The sequence below is a fragment of the Falco punctatus genome (genome assembly GCF_963210335.1).
Source record: "Falco punctatus genome assembly, chromosome: 2".
Classification (NCBI taxonomy): Eukaryota; Metazoa; Chordata; class Aves; order Falconiformes; family Falconidae; genus Falco; species Falco punctatus.
This window is the reverse complement of record NC_137581.1, coordinates 114,490,495-114,509,107: the sequence shown is the minus strand read 5'-3', so window position 1 is coordinate 114,509,107 and position 18,613 is coordinate 114,490,495. Positions and strand designations below refer to the sequence as shown.

At 45.8% G+C, this 18,613-nt stretch overlaps 1 protein-coding gene across 2 annotated transcripts in view; it reads right to left on the bottom strand.

The window, feature by feature from the left end:
* RCSD1 (RCSD domain containing 1) overlaps positions 1–16,640 on the bottom strand; it is a 39,309-nt gene extending 22,669 nt beyond the window's left edge. Inside the window, exons 1-2 of one of the 2 annotated variants that reach the window (XM_080374592.1) lie at positions 16,483–16,640; positions 15,194–15,262 (exon numbers count right to left, since the gene is read on the bottom strand). In XM_080374592.1, the coding sequence (XP_080230718.1) occupies positions 15,194–15,211 (18 nt within the window). In that variant the 5' untranslated portion in view covers positions 15,212–15,262; positions 16,483–16,640. Of the gene's footprint in view, positions 1–13,212; positions 13,387–13,698; positions 13,717–15,193; positions 15,263–16,482 lie in introns of those variants that run through there. The other variant, XM_080374591.1, reaches the window with a different exon arrangement.
* Between the last annotated feature and the right edge of the window lie 1,973 nt (positions 16,641–18,613).

Here is an 18,613-nt window from a genome sequence, read left to right as displayed (position 1 = left end):
TGTGCTCACACCAAAGGGCTCGTTAGTCCAGTCACAGCTCTGCATGAACACATACTCACCTCTGTATCCATGAGAAGTAGCCGTCTGAATTTTGTGTTGTACAGGGTGCTTTGGGCACATGTTAACTTAGATGACCTGTTGCCACAAAACTCTTCCTAAGCAAGTCCTAACAAAGTCCAGCACCCACAAAGGACTGATTCCCTCAGTGAACTATCTTTTTAATGGGACTTCAGTCAGGTTTCTAAAGATTTGAAAATGTTGATGATACCCAGCATGACTACAAGGGTGTCTTAAAGATGCTTTGCTAGTGAGACAAAATCTCAGTCACATGCATCGCCTGTTTGTTCATCTTACCCTTCCTGCCGGCGCTGTACCCTAACAATTGCCTGTGCGCACAGTAGCCTGCGTAGGCTCAGCAAGCAGAGTCAGACCATGCTTCCCCTAGACCACTAAGTCAACAATATAAGAGGAAGGAGAAGCTCAAAGATGTTGAAAGCAGTAACAATAGAACAACTGAAATGAGATGCAGTGCCAGAAGATGGCATATTCAAGAGGAAAGGCCCCAAAGATACTTGAAGGACAAGATGCCTCCTGTTGCAGTGAGAAGATAGGCTGGGATGAGAGGTAGGAAGATGAAATAAAAGCACCAGAGAAACCTGAGGCTCCACGGGGGAGAAGCTGTGGGACATGCAGTGAAAAAAAAATTATCATCAAGGTGACTAGGTTTTTAACATACATGACAACATTTGCTTGCGGATAGTGAAGAAGAAAGAGTAGGAGGACTAGGTATATGCAAGGGCCCTTTCTGAGAAAAGGCTTTGTTCCTTGTCTGGGCGCCAGGTTGCAGAGTGATTATGTCTTAAAATGTAGCGCTCTGAATTCACCTGTGTATCAGTTATGTGCACACCTGTCTACAATGATGGGTGATGCTGGCTATTTCAGTTCAAAACATCCATATAATTTTTCTGTTCCTGATTTTTCTGTTCCCGTAGATCCATGTCCCATGGTTCCCAGCCACTCACCTACCATCCTGCAGTGGTGATGGCAGCGCTTGGATATCCATCTTCACATACCTGTCTTCCCTGGTTCAGCTGGGCTGTGCTACCATGGTTTTTTTCTTTTTCCTCAAGTCCTTGTTCAGGCACCATTTATGGCATATGAAGGCACAGACCCCAGGTGAGATCCCCCATTGCATATAAGTGCCAGTTGTGTACAGTCACTTATCCACCCAAATTCTGCCCTGGAATATGCCTATGAGCAGAAAGCACCTTTGCAGCCAGTTCACACTCCACCAAGCTGTTTACTCATTCCATGCTCATCTGAGGAGATCTCTTCTCCCCTGATACTTAAGATGTGGGAGGCATTGGGCACAGCCCTCATCGGGAGGCTTTGGCATGCCCCTCATTACAGACAGCTGTGCACAGAACTGATTTGCAGGTGAGTTCAGAGCGCTACATTTTAAGACATAACCACTCTGCAACCTGGCGCCCAGACAATGAACAAAGCCTTTTCTCAGAAAGGGTCCTTACAGGTAGAGAGGCAAATATCTACAGTGCCAGCCAGGCCACTTGCCTACTGACAAGGTGACCAGAGTGGCTGAGAAAGCGGGGGAAACAGATAAGACTCATTAAGGAGTCCAATCAGTTCAAGGAGAAATGGCCTCAACCTTTCCTGTAAAAGGGCCATGCGTATATAATTGCCTCATTACGAGCCCACACAGCTGCTTGCAGATAGGCCAAGCAGCCAACATGGAAATAATTTCAGGCAGCAGGAAAAGGATTGTGGATAAAGTTGATATCTGGCTGGATACGGTCATACCCACCCATGCAAGTGGAGAAACAATGGAGCAGCTCTGTGCAAGAGGGGTTTTCCTGTCACCTGAAGCAGTGCAACTTCTAAAACACATCTGTCCTGGGTTTTAAGGCCAGACCACACGGGGTTCTCCCTTCCGAGTCTCTGGGGTGCACTAGTGTCTCTATTCAGGACTTTGCCGTGATGAGGGCAAGACGTGCCTTTTTAGAGGAGGCTGAGCTATTTCAGATGCTACAGCTTCAAGAAAAAAAAAGAAATACAGTGAGAGTTTACTGTGTGGCTACTGTAGGTGGTAATGTATTTCAAACCACCTAACTACTACCCAGTGGTTACCGGTACACGGCAAACTGTAGCTGAGCCATCAGTAACCTTAAGCACTGAGATACAAAGATGTGACTAGTTTAACAAAGATCTCTGCAATTACTAAGTCTGACTACACTGGAAGACCAAATTAAGGTGTATCCTCCCTTTATGAAGTCCTGGGAACCCAGTGTCCTGCTGTTTCCTTCTAATTAATAAATCTGTTTTAAAATACAGGCTGTATTTATCTGGTACAAAGTTTCAAAAAAATTACTGGTTTTTTTTCCCTTGTTATAATGAGCATTTGGCCTTAAAAGAACAATGCTGAAGTTGCAGAGCTCTTCCCTTGCTCCAAGTGAATACCAGTGACACATCTGCAGTCTTTATCCATCAAGTTTACAATAACTCTTAAGTATTTTGGGGGAAATACTTTGGGCCTCTCAAACATGAGTGCTGTGAGTGAGCCAGAATCCTGCAGCAGATACACAGAGCATTCCTATTATTTGAGATTATGAAAATTTGGATTGGGATGCTGAAAACAAGGTCCCTTACTTTGAAATGCCCTGTCAAATACAGCTTTTCGCTCCTTTCTCAAAGGTCACAATGAAGGAGGCCAGTGGCCATTAACTTGGCAGACAGATTTCCATGTAATCTGGGAGCTGACACACCACTTTCCTAAATAATTGAAGATTCTCACTCTCTTTCAAGCAGCACCACTTTTCATTTCAGCAAAATTAAATTAGATGAACACCTACACAGCTTTCAGCTTAGTTCAGGAAGACCCCTGGCTTTTCTGGCATGTCAGACAGGATATATAGCCCTGTAATTAACTCCTCTCCATCTGATGGGAGCCCTCTAGCAACACATGCTGTCTGCAAACTTGGTTGATACAACCAGATGAGCTACTGCAGATATCTAAATTACAGATAATATATGTGAAAGGCATGCAGGGGAAAGAAAGGGGTTGTTTCTCAGAAATTATCCATTGAATAGGTAAGTTGATGAGGTTATGTTGTTTTAGGAATCCACAGACACTTCAGATGTGGAATAGCTCCTTCAAAGCCAAGGGCTGATCTGCACCCTGGTGGAGTGATGCTGATGTCCTAATCTACAGCTGACAACAGCTGTTACCAAGACCTAGCCTGGCTGGGCTAAGCGTATTGCTTCCCATGTGTCTCCAGCAGCTTGTACAACCAGTATCTGGCATTTGTCTTTGAGATCTCACACTACCAGCACATGGCTCCATGGGTGGAGGGGTGAGATGGTAGTTCTGAAGAAGAGCAGTGATGGTCGTCATATGATGTAGCTGCCTCCCTAGCGTGGTGTTCACACCAACTGCTTGAACGGAGCTCTGTTCCTGGCCAGGGTTTTCCCCAGGATCCTTCCCAGCTTCCTAATGTTTCCCTCTCAGACATCTGTTTTTCTTAACAGTCTGGGAACTGTACACAGCCTGTCAAGTTTTCCCAGATTGATTGGTGCCTCTCTGTGCGTACTTCCAGGCCTTGTTCTGAGGAGCTCTTGCTGCTCTAGAAGGACCATCCTTCTGGGTGATCTAAGGGTGAGCTAACAGAGGAGCAACTGGTGAAACCTCCCAGGCTGCCTGCAGGGAGAGGGGAAATAGCGCAGTCCATGGGGCAAGCGCATCCCATCTCATGCAAGCAGTCTCCTCAATCAAGGCACAGGGGAGAGAGATGGCCAGGAAGGCTGGGTGTGCATGTGTGCTCTTTCAGTGGGGAATAAAACGCATGAGCCATAGTTATCAGCTGATACAGACCTCTGAGATGAACAGCTTTCTGTTGGTTAAAATGTGCCTTGCATAAAATCATTGTTTTAAACCATCCAAATCACAGTGTTGCTTTAAGTGACTTGGGCAACCCTGCAGCTGTAGACACGATGAGAGGCTGCACCCTGCTCTGACTGCAGACCTGGAGACACTTGGGCAGCTGCTCTGAAGGAACTGGGCTGAGCCGATGGAACAGCCCCTGTAACAGGAAAGGTCTCAGCCTGATGAATCGCCTTTCAACTGCTATTCAGTTTAGCTTCTCCCTTGCTTGCCTCACATGGGGTGAGGAAAAAAAGCCCCGCTTTTAGCAGAGGTCTGAAATAAGATGAACAGCAGGAGGCTCAAACACAAGATGCTTCAAGTAGGACGAGGAAGGGACCGCTCTTGTACTGACAGAGTGGTTAAAGAGGATGAACTTTAAGCAGATGAATATGCAGTATGCATTAATTATCTAATGTGAAGCTATTCAGAAGGTCAAATTAGAAACTGAAGTCACTGGAATATCAAAGAAGGGATACAGAGAATGGGAGAAGCAGGGGCAATTCTAAATTGTTCTGATAAATCCTGTAAGTAGACTGTGATACCTCCTCATTTAAACTCAATGCTAGAGACAGTCTAGTTGTAGCAGCACAGGGATTCAATTCCTCTTAATTTATCACTCTGGGAACAGAAAATCAGAAGGGTAAATGAACATACACAGAGCTCCCAACTGCTGCAGCTTCCAGGACTCATCAGTTAGGACTGTGCTATCTTTGTAACACGTTGCTATTAAATTAGGTCTACACTGGATACAGGCAGGTCAGAGGAGGATGCTCATATTTATCTGAGCCAGGAATTTAGTCTAAAAAGGTACGCAGATATGGAGCAGAGGAAAGCGATAGTAAGCACTCAGCTAGCAGCCAGCTTGAGGTGTGAATGCTAAGCTATATCCACAGAGATGTTTTTTTAGCTGGTCCCAGGAGAGCTCAGCAGCCCCAGTGGCACTGAAGATGCTGGTCTGTGAAGCTGCCTTCTCAGCAGCTGCAATCCCTTTGGCTCCATCCAGAGACTTCAGTTTGCGAGACCCCTGAACACCAGGCGTTGCCCTGGGCTAATAGATGCAGGCAGCCGTAATCTGCTGTTACGTTTGAAAATGCCCATCTGAATTTTCAGCCCAGTCTGGATCAGCTCTAATGATGCCTTAGAAATTTAGTGATTTCCACAGGTAAATTACTCTATTATATGCCCTAAGGAAAATATCACAAGCGACTCCTGAGCTACAGCTTGGTCTTTGACATGGATTTTTTCTGTGATCTGAGAAAGATTATTATCTCTGTTTCTGAGTTAGCCTGCTAATAGAATTCTCCCAATAACCCTGCAAAGGAGCAACCCAATGTTTGTAAGAGCTTTGAAACACCCTACCTACTTCAGAGCTCTATTTCTTTTTCCTGATGGCTGACTGAAGCTCGGTTACATGTTCCTTCTGTGGCAAGAAGGGGAAGTAAGTTCCTTCAACCTAAAGCACAGCTTCTCCAGGTTAAAGCTGGACCAGCGGAACCAGGTGCCCAGGAAGCGCGGGCTCGGTGCCTGCACGCCACTTGCTCAGCGTGTAAATCAGCACTAGGAAGCTGCGACCAGCATGTCACTGAATTCATAGACCTTGAAATGAAAGGTGTTGAGGACGATCCAGCAATTTTTGAGTTGCAGAGCAGAGGCAGAAGAAATAAAGTATGAGTTTCATTACGTGACAGCTTTTCTTTCCCACTGGCTGCAAAAAGAAAAGGCTTCCAGCTTTTGCCTTTGAGAATCTACAGACTGGCACGCGCTACAAAGGCTCGAAGAGCTGCTGTAGATGATGCAGGCTTCACTTTGCTGGGGCAGAGTGTGAAGCTGCTGCAGGGGATGAACCCTGTGAGACTTGACCTTGAGCATCACACTCCTGAGCAAAGCCCTGCAGGACCTGGCACACAAAGCGGCGCTGGTGGCTCACCCACAGCAGGCACCTGGGGTCAGAACTGGAGTTGTATGAGGTGCCAGCGCCAAGGGCAGGAGACCGGGGTGGGAGGGCAAAGCCAAGGATGGTGAGTCCCATGCTCGGTGCATACAAAGGGGCAGGGTGAGAGGGGCCCAGAAGAAATCTCTGGGTGGCTGTAGACAAAGGCTTCTTGAGCTGTACAGAGCAGGACTTGGTATTACATGAGACTGGAAGTCCTGATACGAGTGGAAAAGACAACTTTCCGTTGAGTTGGGAGATGAAAAAGAAGGTGTTGAAAGACCATTTTTGTATGGGTAACCTGTCTGATTTGTTACTTTTATGTCACCTCATGCTCCAGCACATTCAACAGCCCATCCCTTTTCTTCCACTCTGTCCTCTTTACAGACACCTGCCGTCTAGAGGACCATGCCTCTGGTTTGCATGGACAGCCCCTCTGCCTTTAACGGGGAATGAACACCTAGAAACTGGGAATGAAAACACTGGGTTTTCATGGAGGGGCAGTGTTGACAACACTGTGCACTTTGTAAAGACTAAGTGAGAAACCAAATTACACTATGCACATTTCACAAGTTAAACACACGCTTGCTGCAGGGCCCAAGGGGTGAAATTCCTAGGAAAGCTGGCCCACAAGCTCAAGTGTGTATATACGAAAACAGGACTGGTTTCATCTCAACTTACATCAGGGGACCATGGCACTCTGCAGAAAGGTATTTCAGGATGATTGACTTGAATAACCCATGATTGCTGTTGCAGTACAGTTTTAAAGGATAATGAAACCCATTCTTAAAACAGGAAGAAAGAGTACAAGTAAATTTGGGTTTGTGTTTTACACAGGCAATAAAAGAACATTTCCCAGACTCTTTCAGATTGGATGCCACTTTATTTTGACCTAAGCTTCCCATAGGCAGAAGTTTGCAGGGCTCAAACAACTTATTGTAGCAGGAAGAAATCATAAACACTTTTGGGACTCGGAGCTGAATAGCTACTAACTTCTGCTAGCAGCCCCACACATGGAAGAACTGCAGAAACAGTGCAGTCCTGCCCTTCTGGTGGCCCTGGAAATACTATTGCTTGAACAGAATACAAAATCACTCCTGTCATTATCTTTCTAATGCTCTGTCCAGTCTATTTTTGACTCTCATGGGAAAGAGTTTTCCACTACATTTGGTTTCCACCATGCTATTCCAAGCCCTGCCAGACCTCACTGGTAGAAATCCTTCCTGCCATTCGATGAGATATACATCTTCCCTTTAACTGGATCCCATTATTCCCAGGTGTACTGCTTTTCCAATGGCACTAATTCTGTTTTCTCTGTGTTTAAAGCTCTAGGCTACTGTCTTTTGTCTCACTGCAAAGCCACACTGACTTGTTTAACTCCATTCTCCTGAGCCAGCTTTCCCTCTCCTTTTTGCATTTTTCTGTCTTTCTGTGAACAAGTTATTGGTCTGCATCCTTTAGATACCAAGGCTTTCCGAGCTGCACTTGTTAATTCTCTGCACCTGAAAAGCTGTGACCTATGCAAGCAATAAATTTCTTGCCTTAAGCAGCAACATGTAGCTTTGCTCAGTGATAGAGCATGAGGGAAAGGTATTATATTTTGTGAAGTACTTCAAGATGCTCAGAAAAGCACCACTGCATGCCATAATTATTAACTTGTACAAAAGCACCATCTGAGCTGTGGCCTGATCATGCCGAGAGGCATTTGGAAGCCTGGGATGAACAGTGGCTTTGTTGAAGCTGGCAGTGGTGAATCAACATCTTTTGCAGATTGGCCACTAGCCATCCACACTGACCAAAACACTGCGTGCATCTTGATGCAAAGGGTAAACAGGTTGGTTTGCATAGGGACACTTGTATGCAAAAACCAGATTACTGGCTTGCTGCCTGTTGTGTGGGTTTTGAGCTCTTTTAAAAAAAATTGATGGTAAAGAACAAAAGAAAAAGGGCATGCAGCTATACTAGCTGTCCATCTGGCAAGCGAGGTCTAGGTCTTTTCCTGGAGAAGTCTTCCAGAAACACCTTTAGCAAGTGATGTGCTCCTATCTGAAAAGAATTTGGTCTGATGTCTTTTTTTCTTTCTAACAAGCGAAAACTTCATTTCGCACTAATGGAGCAGGTAAGCCTTATTGTTGTCAGTACATTACCAGAACCCATATACTGGCGAGAAGACATCCTAAAGGTATGCCTCAGACTTGGTATTGATGTAAAAGCATTTCTGGCATAAGACTTATAGCTGGATACATTGTGGCTCGGACACAATGAGACTTAAATCCATGCCTATGCAAGCCCCCATAAGAATAAAGTGTCCCATGCCTCTGGTAATAACTAGGTGGGAAGCAACTGTGCCGTAAGTGTGTAACAGTAACTTCTCCTTACACAACAGATCTCCTGTCTCTAGGCTGAATTCATCCTTATGCATGCTGTGTTGCAAACTGCTAAAGGCATCTAATAATCTGTAAGTCAGAAAGACAAGCTGTGCCTCTGCAGTATTATAGCATCTATAGGTAGCAAGAAGGCTTCACCAGTAAAATAGGTCCTCCATAAAGGTTCTCTTGCTGCTGGGTACAGCTGCCATTTCAGATCCCATACTCAGGCTGTAGAGTTGGTGTTTTAGGAAAAGGAGCATCCATCTTTCTACAATTGTTAACCTAGCACATGGAAACAGAAAAAAACACCCCTAGTTCATATGGGCTTGGTCATTTCCGTGATGAAAACCAGCAGTTTCCTAGCAGCACCTATCGATAAAGCAATGCTGATGTTTCCCCTTGTTCTTCAGATAAGCAGATCCTGGGAATGTATGAGAAGGTATGCATAATATGCTGCTCAGCAGTCACACGTCCTGCCAGTTAGACTGGAAAGAAAGGCTTTTCCAAAATGCTATCACCATGATGCAGGATAATCATACTACCAAAGTTTAAAACGGGGAGTGAGGCAGAGGAGGGGTTCAGAGGAATCATCCCTCTCCAGAGACACAGGAAAAGCTTTAATTCTGCAAACCATTTACTCTGGAGTCTCTGCTAGGTACAAGAAAGGGTCACAGCCCAGCCCACGGGGTTTGGTTCTGTTCCTTTCTGTTCTTCAGGAGGCAGGCCTCATCCAGTCACTGGGATGTGGAAGTCTTTCAAACCTGATCCTTTCCGCGATCCTCTGCTGCAGACATGTTATTAACTGTCAGGCAGGTCCTAAATCTGCCCAGACATGAGGAGTAAAATGGGGTCATATGGTACCTCTCCTAGTTATATTTAAATACTCTTCCCTTTATCTACACAGACACTCTGTGTGAGTCCGTCATTTTTATGAGTTTTGGAGGAAACCCTGAAAACAAGTGTATTTGAGTTTACAATGTCCTGCTAAGCAAAAAGAGGAGTGGAAAAGGAATGTTTTAACTTTTGAAATGAAAGCCAAACAGCAGAGCTTCCTGAGAAAGGGAAATTGTTTCCTGGCAGAGCAAACCATGGCGTAATGCCTGTACTTAATCTTGGCCCTGCAGCTGCAAGGGTGGGCAGAGACCTCGCTCAGCCCAGCTCACCTCTGCATGGCTTACTGTCCTGCTGCTCCAAGGACCATAATGGTTACAGATTTCAGTCCCCTTGTCTGCACAGTACCAAGTACCCTTTCCTCCATCCCCTCCACTGCAGTTGTCTCGGCTGACAGGTCACGTATCCTTAGTGCAGTTTTCCTAGGGACAGAGTATGCGCCTATGCTGAAAGTAAGCTGCCCTGTAGTTTGGGCCAAGGCATCATTCCCTGTGGCTCCTGGGAGGATGCAGCAATTGGGATACTGGACCTGGAAATGTGCTCAGTTGTGACGTCTGGCTGACCACAGCACAAAGGAAGAAATGGCTTCTGACCTCACCTCTTGAGAGAGAGGACATCTTTGAAGCCCAGGAGGTTTCTGCAGCCTCCTGCTGAGACGAGGAACAGAGGACTCTGAGGAATGTTCTCCATGTTGCTCACTTAGAGGAGCAGGGCAGGACCCAGGGCCTCTGTGGTATCCTCACCTGACACAGGAGGGGGGTTTACTGAAAAGAGCGGTGGTCCCATCACTCCCTAGATGTCCCAGATGAGGACACTGTGGTGTGGGGAGAGCACAGGGCCTGGGGCTGGAGCCATGTCCAGTAGGTTGCCCAGAAGTGAAGTGGTGGAGTGAGCAGAGAACTGCTCTCAGCCCTGGAAAAGCTTTCCCTCTCCTAAGCCAGTGTAGCAATAGGCAAATTGAACATCCAGCAGGAGCTAGTTTCAGAAAAGAGACATGGAAATGGAGATGTCACAGAAAGAAATGAAATCTGTTGGTAGGCACAACAAAGAGGGCAGCCTTCCCAAAATAAGCCTGGTTACTGCACCCTTGCAGCTTAGGGAACCCGTTGCACCATAGGGAGCCACCAAAGTGAAACTCAGCCTTGGATTGCTTCCTTTTGCTGTGCCAGTAAAGTTGAAATGTCTCCATGCTCCCAGGCTCCTACAGAGAGGCTGGGAAGAGGAATGCCATGACTGCCGTTGAAAATGGGCTGCAGAAAGCCACAAGCACTTTCAGTGGATGCCTTCACTCAAACATCTGCAGCAAGGTTTGGTACAGCTATGGGAATTAGACAGCTCGGACCAAATCTGAAGATGTAAACTAACAAACCAACACAATAATTTCCAATCTTTTTGTACCATCAGTGCAAAGAATGTTTAGTGGCTAAACAAGTGGCTTGGTTTTCATCAGTGCCAACTTTATGCATTTTTGATAGGAACTCCTCATCTTAACCATCTGTGATACAAGCTTCATGATTTCAATTTCCTTTCACATCAGTCATAAGACTGGAAAGAAAACTGATTGTCAAATCTATCTTGCATCAAGAAGCTGGGTCTTCACAAAAAAGCCCTGAAGATCAGCAGACTTACAAAACCACACAAACTGCGAGAACAGGGGGTTTGCTGCCTTTTTCTCCCTCTTTGAGATTTTAAATTGTTACAGTGACTGTTTTCAATGTGGCACGTTCCTGACGGCAGAATGGTTAAGACTGTAGGTGCCAACCCCTAAGGAGCAGCAAAATCGCACTGACTACCCTAAGAAAGTGATCCTAACTATTTTCTTCTGTGGGTTTAAAAAAAAATAAAGGGTCTTTCTGCCAGAGACATGATGGAAATCAGCTGGCTAGGTCAGCCCTCTGCCCTTTTTACCCTAATGCTGGTAATCCGCATGTGTCCCACTAGAGCAGAGTTTGCCAGCTATGCCAGCAGGAAAGCGCAGAGCAGCTCGGCCTGCCACTGATGAAGCAAATGGGGAAATGACAGAACTTCTCGTTCCTGTTGCATAGGACCATTAAATGTGTTTTTAAAGCAAAAGACTGTAGCGAGTCTCTGGGTCCTGCTCATGCTGCCTGTGAAACACTCTTAGGAAGAAAGAGAGAAGAGAATTGGCAGGTGGGAACTCAAGTTCTTGCTCTTGGCTCTATTTTGGTCTAATATCTTCTTACCTTTGGGATATTAACTACCTTTTCAGAGGGTTGGGGCAGGAAGGGAAGACCAAGCACACTACTTAAACAATGCCTTGGGAGCCGAGAAGTTTTAAAAATAAGAAGGGAAGCAGCAGTCTACAGACAATCAGAAAACAAGGTAACATGGGGAAAGAGCAGCAAACAGGGGTAAGGGGACAGAATCAAGAGCAGGAAACTCTTAGTTTAAATACTTCAGAGAAACTTCCTGACCGTCAGACCTTCTGTATGTGTCACACGTGTCTCCCAAAAGGAAATGGCAAGTCTGTCCCTTTCTACTCTGAAACATCGCTGTGGCGGACAACAGAAAATACTCGAGGGGTGCAGTCCTCTGTGTGGAGAGGGGAGGGGGTTGGGGAGAGTGTCCTCAACATGGCAAAATACTTGCTTCAGCCCTAAGCTAGTCTTTGTTCCCTATGTGGCTTACTGTACACAGCAGCTCTAACAGATGAAAAGCTCGGCTCCCCTTCTCCACTGAGACATCACAGGATACAATATAGCAAAAAAGAATAAACCAAGCATTAACAGCTACTGATCCAGGCTCTGTCAAACCTAAAAACCCTTATAAAGTTATAGATCTAGTCTCTGCTGAGTTGGTTTGATCACTGTTCAGTCCTTCGCCACACCAAAATCTGTTCAGGTAGTTTGCTGAGGACATTTCTTGTAATGAACACGCTTGATCTTTAACCCTTGCCTGTGGGGCAGGCCAGAGCAGATAAACAAGGACTGCAATGTTAGCACCTGGGTGTTATCAGAACAGCCCAGCTGAGCTATGCACTGGAAATCAAAGAAAAATCGTAGTGGGGCCTCAAGCACACTGTTCCCTGGCTTTGCTGCGTGTCTCCTGCTGCTGGGGCTTCACTGATACAGAAAAAGGCCTCTCTGGGAAAATAATATGAAGTGTTTAGTAAGATCTGTGTTTAGCTGACAGAAATACTGAAAGTCGTCTTTCATCATCTGAGGTTTTGCCAATGTTGCAATCACCTTTCTATCTCCCGTGCCCCTCCTAAAAATAAATATTTTTTTTCCTTTGCCACTTGAAAAACTGTTAGAAAAGCTAGTGAATCCAGTCTGACATGAGGGAAGCAACCACCATCACTTCCATTTCGTATGAATGGGAAAAAAGGCAAGGGGCAGTGAAGTGCTTTGCCCAAGAGGGTGCTACACAGGAGAAGGCTTGGATTTAAATGCCAGAGAAGCTCGACTCCTGTGCACCGGCTGTGTGCCCACCCGTAGACATGAGCTCCGACTCTTCTGAAGAGCGGGACATGCAGCGTGGAGGAAAAGGGAATACTCCAGGGGTGTGCTACTCATTTACCTTGCCAAAGCAAAGGATCTCAGGTCCTCTTTCCCAAACCAAAACACTCTATCAATAACAAAAGTGAGACTGCTGAGTCCATGTGGAACAGGGACATACACCTCTTGGGGTCCAAATTACAGCTGCTGCTGCATGGGTTGGGTAGGTATCAACCCCAAGGAGCCCGCTAATCCTGCATGGTTTGTTTACTTCTCCTTATGTTCCCATTTTTACTGAATTCTTAAAATCTCCTTTCAAACTGATACCTGTTAAAATTTAACTCTCCCACCTCAGAGACTAAAAAAGTAAATAGCAGTCCTTCCTCGTTCCCCTTTCACAGATGTAATTTCTCTCCACACCATCCCCCTACTTTCCAAATCTGGACTAAAACCTGCAGAATATTCTGAGGTACATAGCAGAGTCTGGGGTGGAGGAAAAAAGACATTTATCTGAACCTCAGCAAAGAGATATTTTGAGCTGCCTTTAGTGAGAAATGCTTTGCAAGGTGGAGCTAATGCAGATTGAGGAGCCAGTCACAAGTTAGTGGAAATAAAAGTTTTCTTTACCTCCATGTCCTGCAAGAGAGAGGTGTCTTCAGGGAAATCTTTCTTCCCCACCCCTTTCCCTCTTATCTGTGGGAAAACTTCAGCCAAGTCAGAGCAAAGTCGTGCCGCTGTGGAGGGTAGGTAATATCCAAGCTCCGGCTCAGCTTGAAAACTGACAGAGCCCAGTGAGTGGCCCTGCACTACGAACAAGGAAGAAGGGCGGGTGGGTGAGAGGAAGGGAGGGAGGGGAGAGGAGGGGGAGGCCAGGCAATCAGGGTTTAAATTTAGACACAAATCTAAAGAGATACTGTCTTTCCCGGAGTGCTGGGCTCATGAGGCAGCAAGCAGCAAACTCTGCTGCTGTGCCCAAACTTGGGGACACCACACATGCATTTTCCCCCTTCCTTTCTTACTCCCCCTTGTATTTTCTATCCCCTTATCTTCCCGCCCTCCCCCCCCCCCCCCCCCCCCCCCCTCTTTTTGCCTCTATTTTTCTCCATTGCTTGCCATTGCTCTGCCGGTGTCTCTCTCCCCTGTCCACGCTTCCCTCTCCAAGTCTGCAGGGTCTCTTCCTTGTTTATTCGTGAGGAGGATCTTTTTTCCTCTAACTGCAGCCTCACTTCTCTCTTCCTTCTCACTTTTAGGTAATTTCAGTCAGCTGTGGACCGTCTTTAGAGCGGTTTGAGAGGCAGAAGAGGAGCAGAGCAAGGGTAATTATTGTGTTTGAACAGAATTTAAGGAATCAACGTCCTGGTGCATGGCTGGGACTCCCAAGGATGGCAATAGTATTGATACTACTGTGCTGCTGGGTGATTCCCTGAGACATCAGGGCTCCGCTGCAAAGAGCACTGCACAAAGGTGGGCACAAGCAGAGGGTCTCCATGCAAGGTGTCACTGGCTAGCTGTAAAACAGGACTAACTCTTTCCACGCTGAATTCATGTCTCACACTACCCGGTCAGAGGTGCAGAATGTTCTCTACCTTCACAGGGAAGGGCGGATTTGTGCCCTGGAAGTGAGCAGCTTTGATGATGGTAGAAAAATTCAGATGGGGAAAAAATAAGCCTCAGGAATGTTTTGCTACAGTTTCTCTTTCCATTCAGATCACAGCATGGTAAACTAGACATCTCTTCTAGCAACTGTTTGCACATGCTCCTTCTCAAGAATTTCAATCCCCACCTCTTGAGAGCAGGGTGGTGCAAAGGAATTTGGAAACACTCCCTTTGTCTTCTGCTGGCTTCCTTGCCTTGCATGCAGCTGCAAAATGACACAATGTCATGTCGTCATTTTGGGACGATACCTCTGGGGCAGAAGAGGGTTAAAGCATCTTTTCTAGAAAGGCATGCATACTTTTCCTTTGCAGCGTTTCACAAGTCCATGCTGGCTACTGCAGAGAACACTCCAGGATGGATTTAAATGTAACCATCATGATATCCCCGGTTATTGTTACCAATAAATTGTCTCAACATAGTTGTTCTTACAGTATAGTAAACTCTTGCTGTACTGCATGTTGAAGGACTTCAGTGGAATTAGCAGATTTAAGTCATGATCTCATTATCTCCCAAATTCAATATACAATGATTACTTGGTCCTGAGCCAAAAGAATGGTAGGCTGAGTTGCTGCGATCTGGAGATTGGGTAAGAGGACTAGTTACTGTTGCTGAAACACTGGATTAGTTGAAACGCCTCTGCTGCAAGCAGCCAGAAGATGCTGCAACTACAGATATAAGAAAATAGATCAAAAATCTAAAAGAAATATATTACTTCTTGATTGGAAATCCTATTGATTTCTTGAAGCCCTGACAACGATAAGCTAGGAGAGGCGATAGGAACTGAACTGTGAAGGAGGGTGAGGCAGGGAGGGCAGGGTGCTTTGGCTGCTCCTGCCCTGCCTGCTGTCGGGACAGAAGGAGGATTTCATGCTCAGGGATCTCACTGTGGGCATTGGTCACAAGTGTAATTTTCAAGATGTCTGCCATGTAACAGACCATCAAAATCACATACCTCCAGTGGTTGCTTCATGCTGCTCTGGGTCTATTTCAGTATTTTCTTGCTGCTTTCAGGGGTTGTACCCTGTGGATGAAACTGTTTTGTTAGGTCTACAGAAAAGGAAACTGCTAGGCAGAGACAGTATCACTTTACCCGTACCAATAAAGCAAAGGTAGTTGCAGCTGCCCCACCACAATTTTTCACTCTATTTCTGCTCCCAAGTACCTCACCACAAGGCAAATCTTTTCTGCCAGCAGGATTCTCAAATGCCATTGCTCTGAGCATGGTACACAGTACTAAGCTTAATGCTAAACCTTTCTTCCTGAAGGAGAAAGGAGAGAACGCACAGAAATACAGTGTATGTTTTTCTCCAGACAGGAAGCCTTGCGGTGGGGATTTGCTCTAGACTTTCTCGTTTCTGGACTGACAAACACTAGAAAATCTAAAACAAACAACCCACATGCTTTAACTGCAAGGACTTGTAACAAACATTATTAAGGGAGGTTATACTGAGGAACTAGGTGTTTTGCATGATGTGCATGTACAAGGATGGATGTGAGGTATTTTAGAGTGTGGCTCTGCATCACCATGTGTATCTGTTTACAGACCTTCTGGGATATAGCAGTGTCTATGACACTAGTTCATATAAGCAAAAAAATGTTTCTACATCTGTTCTGCTCAGAAGGGGAAAAACGCCATCATCACAAATGCCATTGAAACAGACTCTAGGGGGAATTTCATTTGAGGGAGAAAAAGTTGCAGTTGTGGAACCCTGGATTTTGCAGCTTCCCAGCTGATTCTTTTCAAGACATGAGAGGCCAAACCAGCAAGTTCGCTTCAGGCCAAATGGCTGGCACTCCTGCTACAGGCAGTATATAGGTGAGAGCTGCAAAGATATCCTTCATCCTGTCATGCCAGCAAAGAGGTAGCATAAGTAGTTTGGTCATGCTTAGAAACACCATGCGTAATATTTGCTGGCCTCTTGTATCTTGGCTATGAAGTATGGACCATGGGGCCTCCATAGGGTGCTACATCAACAGAAAAAAGATGCAGGGACATGGCAATTCTTTGTTCAGGGGCCAGTCAGGAAAGAAAACTCCCGAGGGTATCTGAAACTTGGAGTCTGGTATTTGTGTCCATGCAGCTATCTCACTCGGGTGTGTCTGTCTAAGCGCCAGATCTGGGGAGGTATGTTTGTCAGGGTGGTGGGCGAGCAAAGGGTGGAGGGAGCTGTGGGTCCCTGCAAGACAGATTGAAATTCTGTACTTTGTTAAGGCATCTGTTGAGGGTTTAGTAGAGCTCACCTGTCAGTGCCAGTAGCTGAGGTTGTTCTGTCCATCTCTGTGTCTGGCTTTGGTTGCTAGTATCCACATTGTTTTCCTGAATTCATGCTATTAACCAGCAGCTGTTACCATGCTGGGCTTTTGACTCCGTGCAAATGGGGTCTCAACCCTTCCTGTTCCCACTCAAGCAACTCAATCCTCAACTGAAAAAAAAAAGGGGGGGGGGGGGTAAGTTAACCACAGAAAAAAAGCATTTGCATTTCAAAGATCAATCAACTCTAAAAGCCAACATCCTGTTTTGGTTGGGTTAGCTCATCTGACAGGAAGCAAACATGAACAGTGTTTTCTATGGGAACTCTGTTTTGAACCCACCGTTCTGCTGTGTTCTGAAGTATCTGCTCCCACCAACCCTGCCTTTGCCCCCCAGCGTTAAACTAACCCTGTGGATGCTAAGCCTCACCCTCCTCTTCAGGGAGTTATCAGCAGGAAATGAAGTCAGCTGGAACACTTTGTACCATCAACATTTTATGCTCTAACTCTGCAGCTGCAGTGAAGAACGTCTGAGAGCACACACGCGCACACACATACACACACACGTGCCAGCATCCGTGCATACACATGGACCGTGTGCCAGGCACAGTGCACCTCTGGGAATTGATGTGAATAGGAACACCCCATTACCAAAGATGCTTGAATTAAGTAAAAGGACATGGTTATAAGTGATTCTTGCCAAGCTGCAGTGGACAGGGAGCGTGACACTGTGTGTATTGTGCGGTGCCCACATAAAAAATAAGTGACAGAGATTAACCAAAAGACTGAATCATTTCACATGTTTCTGACTGTCAGCCTGTGCCTGAGTGCTAACATCATGGTTCAGATTAACCAGGCTTCTTAACTCCCAGGATCTGGGCAAAAGCCTGTCCCTAAGCAGAGTAAAGTTAGGAAAATGCTGTGCTATACTCTACAGGGAGCATTCCACCTGCAATGCTTGCCTGAGTGGCTCTGCTCAGAGTAATGAGATCACACTGAGGTAACCACCCTCATTCATACCAGGACACCTGGGGCTGGTGGGCAGTGTATACGTAGTGTCATCTTTTGCAGCATTTGAATTTCTTTGGAGAGCTCTTCTTTCACTGCTGATCCACCTGACCTAAGAGAACAAACTGAGGTGGGTCATTAAGAGGCATGGCTACATCCCAGTATATTAATATAGTGATGGGACAAATATCAGGGTCAGCTGCTGACAGCTTGCCTCTAGATTGAAGAGTTCCTCCACCAGTTACTAGTTTTAATGCACAAAAAGGCTTAATAAACAAATAAAAAGTTACAGTCAGATCATGGGTGGATAGGGTTTTGATTTTGATTATGATCATATTTTTGATTACATTTTTCTCGGGCCAGTCCTACTGCCCATCTTTCAGTGTCCTATAAAGTGATGTCACAGCTGGCCCTCACAACAGGTTCCTCCAAAACAGCATGCAGCCCAAGCTCTGACTGAACAGCAAGATTTTCTGACTGAAAATGGAAGAACATTTCTGGTACCTAACAGGTTACACAGAGAGGAAATTTGCCTTGCCACTGCCTGTGTGGTAGCTGTTAAAACGGTAAAAGGACTTTTAGATGAACACCAGGCCAGCGCTGCCTTCGTTTCACCTATCTTTTAAAAAATACCCTGATGAAAGGGTCAGAAGCTAAGTTCCCAACCAAGCTAATCTGGGAACTTTGAGGATAAGAACAAATAAACACTGCCTGCCTAAGCATGCAACACCTTTTTGTGTTCAGCAAAGGTCTGTGTTGTGTGCCATTTCCTATTAGCAGTACACTGCAACGTTTGGCAGGGCTGACACCTCCTCAGGAGGATATCTAACCAACATTTTTAGAAACAATTTGCATGGTGGGTCTCATGTGGCACAGAGCGTTGGCACTTCAAAGCACTGAGTACTTCAGCTTTTGCCAGAGCTGACTCACACAGGTCAGTCACTTCTGTCAAACACAGTGGCAAGTGACTTTGATCACTCTGGCTGTCATTTGGATACAGAAAGCTGGCCTGGCTCAGAAATCAAGTGCTACACAAAGCGATACTGCATGGCCTGCAAGTGTTATCTGGACAAAGAAAGGTTTCTGCTCATGGACAGACTGCTGCTTGATCTAG